Source organism: Lactuca virosa, chromosome 5 (genome assembly GCF_052849685.1).
Source record: "Lactuca virosa cultivar CGN04683 chromosome 5, Lactuca_virosa_CGN04683_v6, whole genome shotgun sequence".
Lineage (NCBI taxonomy): Eukaryota > Viridiplantae > Streptophyta > Magnoliopsida > Asterales > Asteraceae > Lactuca > Lactuca virosa.
Genome location: NC_136430.1, coordinates 272,582,236 through 272,589,764, shown reverse-complemented (window position 1 = coordinate 272,589,764; position 7,529 = coordinate 272,582,236). Strand labels below are relative to the sequence as shown.

The following is a 7,529-nucleotide window of genomic DNA, read 5'->3' as shown; positions in this document are numbered from 1 at the left end:
TAGGGTGAAACCCTAATAACCCATGTCTTTTCCTTTCCAAGGATCCATGGGTTAAAAGCTCCATGGATCATCCATGGACTTCCACATAAGCTTAGCCCATTAACAAATGAGTATTAGCCCACACCATATAAATATAATAGCCCATGATTTAATTAGTCTTCCTTTTAATCACTAAATCAATTCATAATTAATTCAAGATTAAAACTAATTAAATAACATGACTTTATATTAATATATTATAACTTATAATATATTAATAAATCGTAAGTATACAATTCTCATAAAATTATCCATAAACAGTTTGGGTGAAGTGCAACCCAAATGGACCATGCCGGGTCGGGTCAAGTATATACCAAATAAGTTATGGACTTAGACACCTTATCCAACAACTTTATCCATTAAGACCATTAGAGTCATCGGATCTGAGATTTTGAGCTTTGGAGATTAAGGATTAAGTGCTTAGTCCATTAGGTTATTTTGGATGTTCACCACAACGTGGTGACAGGTTTCGATTGTGACTATCCTATCGTGTAGCTGCCACGTCGCGGTTTGACCAATGACCATTGAATTTTGACGTTTGATTTTTGGTCAAACTTGAGTAGAATTGGGTGTTTGACCAAGGGATGGTTTCGGTTTGGCATTAGGTAGCTTGCTTTAGTTGTTCTGCTTCTGAGGCTGCTGTTGAGCTTCTGCTGCTTAACTCAAGTGAGTTTCCTCACTATACCATGTGTTACAATGTATATCATTGCATGACATGATATAAGGGAGTAGTGGTATGCTTGTTAGAGTATCAATAGGGTTGGTGATCATCGTAGTAAATGATGTAGGGTTTGTATGTATTAATGTAAGATACCTTGAGAACTCTTGATCTAGGCTTTCTTGCTTGTTCCTTGTTTGGTTGTGGCTTTGGAATAGGACCACCTGTTTGACTGTCTATCTTATCTCTGATTACATATAACTATGCATTCATTTGGTGATTGCCAGTTGTAGCATAGTATGAAGTGTGAGCCCTTATGTGATGTGAACTTGTTGTAGTGAGATGCTAGACATGTAGACTAGTTAGATAGTTGCATGTGCTACTGTATTGTTTGTTTGTCTGTGTGTTATATATGACGACATATATGGTGGTGAGTTGAGGCCAATCCTGCTTTATGCAGTAGGCCAAGATAATCAGACGGACCACCATTATGCTAAAGGCCAGGTGCAAACCATCTTATGTTGTAGGCGATAGGGCAGACCAGTCGTGGACTGAAGGCCAATGTTTGTGTGCTTGTATTTATATTGTGGTGTATGGTATTTTGGGGAACTCACTATACGTTGGCTTACAATTGTAGATTAAATGTTTCAGCTACCTCAGATGATCGTGGGAAGGCGAAAGCGTGACTGTACATATATCGACAACTTCGTATTTTGTGATTCCGCCCTTGTGATCATACTCTGATTTTGGAATGTAAACTTTTGGAACAAATGGTTTTTATGATGATACTTTAACATATGACATCTTTTATTTGAATTAAAAATTCAAACTTTTTTTTTGTGAAAATTGGGATGTTACATAGGATGTGGAAAGTGAAGTATGAAAGCTTCAAATCTTGATTCATCAACGGTTTTCGGAGAATATTTTATGCGTGAAAAAAAGGTGAGTGAAACATGGGTGACCATGGCTGATGGTGCATCTTTGCATATTTCTCTGGCAGCTCTATGGAGGACCGATGATACTTCAATTTATGTAGAGCATAAGTTTAGAATTCTCAAAGATCAACTTAACGCTAACCGGAGCGGGATGCTTGAGTGAAACCAGAAAACACGAAGAAGGAGGAGTGAGATTTGAAGATTTTGTGGAGGGAGTAAAAGAAAGAGAATGGGTATGATTTTGAGTCCTACGATCGATTGAAGATAAAAAGGGAGATGCTAGCATCGATTTAAGAGACAAGACAAGAGAGGCGTTCGAGTTCTGGGGTACAATGCAATGCCGGTCGACTGATAAGTCTTTTGAGGGCGTGGGTTATCATTGTTGCTTTACTGGGTTGAAGAAGTTAAACATATTTTGCCACCTAGGATGCAAGTAAATGGAGATAACCTAGAAACCTGTTAGTTTGGGGGTCAAACCCCTATTTAATAGGTAAAATTTAACTTTAAGGATCTATTTGGCAAAAATGACTTTAATGACCAATACGGAAGAAACACCAAACTTGATTGTGCTACGAGATCAATTTCCCTTTAGTAAAAAACAAACTATTTTCTAGAAATTAAAAATGTTTATCAGACTTGTTCTTAGAATTATAGAATAGTTTTTTTGTTATTTTTTTTTTTGTATCCAAAATCTGAAATCAGGAATGTCAATCTATAATGTATGACGAAAATGTATTTTGTTTTGTTAGAAAAAAATAGTTTTATCATGACATAAAATTAATCCAAAATATATGGATAACTCCTTTCGGACAAAAATATTATTTTCCCAACACACAAAAGAATTGCTTATTTGAATTAAATCCTTTATTCATTTTAATCAATTTTGTCAATATCCATATAATTATTTTGCCCTCTGCACGTTGTGGCATCGCCAATACATCTTGTAAATTGAATTTTGACAATTATATTGATAAATGTTAGCTATCGTTACATTTCTTGGTAGATAAAGATACAAGGTCGATACGACTGAGTAAACTGTCGGTGGATGTGACATGAAAAATTAGAAAGTCGAGAGGATAAAAGTGATATTTAACCAAGTTCAAAGCTGAAAGGTTTTGAGTGACATTTGACAGAGTTGAGGGGTGATAACTGTAGGAAAATAATATTATATAAACTATGGAGGTTAAACTAGGAACTTTAGAAAATTAAGGGGTGAAATTGATATTTTAGAAACTTCTAAGTCGGGAGACTAAAAGTGACATTTTACAAAATAGAAGGATGAAAAGTGTTATTTCACAAAGTTGAAGGGTGACAAGTGTAGGTGAAAACATCGACTAAAGGTCGGTACCACTAACTAACTTCAATTTATACCATAAAATGAAAATGTTTTATATGTGACCACACTCATACGAAAGAAAGGTACATAAAAACAATAACGAAAAACGTACACAAAATTTATGTCGAAACGTAGTTTATAACGACCCATACATAAAAAAACAAGCAAGTGAGATTTTTTAAAGTTAATGAACGAACGTTTAAACAATAAAAAAACGTATTATATGTAATCTAACTTATACGTAGGAAGCAATGAAACGTACATAAAAATAAGCTTGAAAACGTAAAAAAAAGTTTTAAGTCGAAACGTAGAAATACTCGAATTTATAACGACACACACATAAAAAAAAGTAACGAAAGTTCTAAATTTACATCGAAATGTTCAATACATTGAATTCATGCCGACACATACATAAAAATAAACAATTAATTTTTTTATAATAATTTAAAGAACAAAAATTATTAAGGAAAATCGGATTATATTTTATATAAGGATAAACAAAAATGTTTAGAAAATAAAAGGAACCAAAATAACATTATAAAATTAAAAGTGGAGATGATCAAAATGAAATTTTAATACTTAGTTAATTTATATGAAAATGAAGCGACTAAAATTGCCAAGTAAAGAAATAGGGAAATTAAATAGAACAAAAAAGAATAAATATATGGACTGAAATTGCCACGTGTATACAGCACCACCGACAGTTTTTAATACTATTTTAATTTTCTAACAGAAATTATTACGATAATGAAATCTTAAACTCATGTTGTCGGAACATGAAAAACCCGACACCGCTGAATCATAAAAGCATGATGAAACCATCAAAATACATTTTTGAGCAATTTTATAATATGAAAAATATATGCTGAAAAAAGATGCATAGGAGAACATACTAACCAAAGTCATAATCATTGCAACATTCCAAGATCTAGATCTTGACCTTTTATGCGTAATTTCGTTGGTGGCTAATTTAAAAATATAATATGGATTAGAATAACAACCTTGATTTGGTAAAAATTATAAACCAAACGAAATATAGTTGATGATTTGTTTTATGATTTATTACTAGTAATACACTGGACAACCAATAAATTATCGAATCCTTGCAACACTCTTAGTATGAATCATTTATTTGTTTGTAACTTATAATTAGACTATATTGTAATATAAATAATTATGATCATATTATGTATGACTTTCAGATCACATCAAGAAAATATAAAGTATGGATTCAATTAACAACCTTGATTTGGCAAATTTATAAACCACAAGGAACATAGTTGTTGGTTTGTTATATGATGTATCATTACTAGTAATTCATTAGAAAACAACATTTTCAATATGAACCATTCATTTGTTCATAACTTGCAATTAGGCTTATATATATATATATATATATATATATATATATATATATATATATATATATATATATATATATATATATATATATATTTCATATAATTATAATCGTATTGGGCATGGCTTTCAGAACCTCATCATCAACAATCAGAATTTGTTACTTTCTTTGGGCAAAAGGGGTTCCTCGATGCTAGATTTATCAACCAAAACTTGAACGACTTTGATTTGATTGTTTTTCGAAATCATAGCCTTCTTCTGTTGTTCTTCTTTTAGTTCCTCGAGATCTTTGGCTTTACCCCACAACACGACATACAGTCCAATCACGATTGCAGCTGCACCTATCACGCTAAAGTTTAAAAAAAGAAGTTGATGTTATTATGAGAAAAGGAAATTATAATGTTGCCATTGCGTTTCTGACAACATGCAACAATGTGTATGGTTTATATTTAATTCCACTAACCTCCCCACATATATTTGTTCTTGTAGAAATATAGAAGCAAAAAATGTCACAATGACTGTGTTTAAAGGATTGAACATTGCCGAAAACACAGGACCCCTCTTTTGGATTATCCACGATTGCGCAAATATAGAAATTCCCGAACCAACAATACCCTGAACATAAATAAACCGTGGAAAATATGTTATAAGTTTTCAACCACTTTCCAAGCCTACACTACCCGGTCCTAGGAGCATCACTTGAAATACAATGCATGTACATAATGACCCACTATGTAATTGACATAAGAGTCCATTTAGTGACTACTAGGAGCTCAATCCACATTAAAGTTGAAATTCTTATACTCCGGCTAGTGAGACTCGAACTTTTGACCATTTCTAAAAGTAAACATTTGAAGCATGTAGACAACAGCTAGGTGGCTTAGGTGGCTAACATAAGAACCCAATGTTCACAAGTAGACCGATCTACATTGGAATTTAAGTTATAACATTTTAACCCTAACACATATGAATACTATAACCTGTTAACCTTAACCCATGTGACTTAATGTCATATTCCTTAAACCATAATCCATATGAATTAATGCTATAACCTTCTAACCCTAGTCCATATGACTTTGGGACTCTAATACAAGGGTTGTATAAATGACATGGGACAAGACATCTTAAATTAAAATATGTAACGAATATAATTAAATTACCGCATATAACAAAGATCCAAGTTGCAAATAAGAGGTAACTTTCCAAGCTTCCAAGTCTGGATCTGTAAACATGGTAACCACCGCGGATTGTACCGTTGCAATACAACACATCCAAGCTGATAAAGACAAGTGGTCGGGATAGTTTCTAGTGACGGGTACCTGTATTATTATAACAAACTTCATAACTAAAACAACAGAATACACACGCGACACATCTTTCGCGACAGAAGGTAAATCATTAATACACACCTGAATAATTAGCCAAAACGACCAGCAACAACTGCTGCCAAAGAGACATAAACAACCCAAAAGCCAAAGATTATCACTTTCAGTTGAAGTCAATAACAAAGAATGCGATGAAGGCAGTTGTGCATTTAGAAGTTTTTGGCCTTTGATGAGTGCCATTGTAGCAGCACCAGTGACACACACAACCGTCCCTAAAATCTTAGCAACGGTTCTCAAGCTTCGAATATTTATTGGTTCGTATCTACAAATTAAGTTTCATAAAATTTAAATAAGACTATGATTTTTGTAGCATTTTGGAATGACTTTTTTAGAGAAAATTGAAGTACGTACCCAACAATGGCTGCTGCAACAAAGGTGATGGCGGGGACAAGATTGAACATGGCACTTCCTGCCGACGATGAGGCTAAGTACAATCCTTCTAAGAAGATCATTTGGCTGGTTGTTATTCTGCACAAAAGATACAAGAAACACTATTTATTTTCTCTACACAACCTTTAAATACCGACTTAAAACTTTGGTAAAAATTTTTTTACCCTATCAAAGCAGCAATAAAGATCAATGAAAAGCTCTTCCATCCAATGGAACATTTCGTTTTGCTCCTACAACACCCACACAAAAAATTTAAATCAGAAATGTAGGTCGTTATCTTCTTATTCTAAACTAAAAGAATTCGTGAATATTAAAAAGAAGTTGTTAGATAATATTTATATTAAGACAACATCAAATATACCTCGAAAAATAAGCAATAGGGGCAATAACTAAAGCAGCAATAGCTTGTCTATAGACGACAAAAATTCTGGGGTTCATTCCTTCCAAGAGAGAAGCTCTAGTTGATATGGAGACTGCTCCATATGTAAATTGCAACACCACCATAACCATTAATGGCTTGTAAAACTCTAGCCACCCCATTGAAGCTTATATATATGTATATTGAGTGTGTATAGTAATTAGTGTGATTCTATCACTCCACAATTTGAAACTTTATCATGCCCACACAACCTTTATATACTCGCAGTTTCAAGAGTTGGTTATTTTGCACTTGGGTACATATTTTATGAATATTCGCGAGTTTAGTCCTTAATCTTTCAATTGCGATGATATGATATAGTATTTTGTCAATAACATTGATTTTACACATTGGGTGTTTTGATCAAAAGATGCATATATTATTCTTGTAACATGTATTCAAATTTGTCATTTTGGATTAATTCCTAAAAGGCTAAATATGGTATTTGATATGCAATTAGAAAAGAGAGCAATGATAAAAAAAAAGTATTCAAATTTGTCATTTTAAATTAATTCCAAACAAATGAACAAAGCAAATGCGAACATATATATGAATGTATTTTCTTGTTCGTGTGTTTTATCTTTAAAAAATTACTTTGTCAATATTCATTGGTGTTTGTTCATTAGGATGTTAAATAGGAGTGGCAAATCGCGCCGTCGTGTCCATGTCCGATCCAAACGTATATGGGGTCCGGGGCGAAAAGAAAAAAAAAAGGCTCCTCAAAGACAAATATAAAAGATTAAAAAAAATATCATTTACTTTTCGACATAGACGTGTTCAATTAGCAATAACAAGCAAACCAAATTGTTTATCTTTTGAGCCAAATTGTTTATCTTTGGAGCTAATTTGAGTTTGAACAAATTTTACGTCCTAAAAATCATTTAGGTAATTTTTTTTTTAATATGTACACTACATAGCCCATAAATTTTGGGCCCCCTGGAGACATGGGCCCTGGGCGGTCGCCCGGGTTGTCCACCGTCTGGACCGGCCCTGGTCGTCTCGTATTTTT

At 33.2% G+C, this 7,529-nt stretch overlaps 1 protein-coding gene across 1 annotated transcript; it reads right to left on the bottom strand.

Moving 5' to 3' along the window:
- Nucleotides 1-4,454: 4,454 nt before the first annotated feature.
- Nucleotides 4,455-6,694, bottom strand: LOC145115873 (WAT1-related protein At4g30420-like). Its single transcript, XM_079052229.1, has 7 exons — nt 6,464-6,694; nt 6,267-6,332; nt 6,064-6,180; nt 5,737-5,974; nt 5,488-5,646; nt 4,791-4,942; nt 4,455-4,676 (listed from the first exon to the last, which is right to left on the bottom strand). The coding sequence occupies exons 1-7, from the start codon at nt 6,640-6,642 to the stop codon at nt 4,478-4,480; spliced, it is 1,110 nt and encodes a 369-aa protein (XP_078908355.1). The 5' UTR covers nt 6,643-6,694; the 3' UTR covers nt 4,455-4,477.
- Between the last annotated feature and the right edge of the window lie 835 nt (nt 6,695-7,529).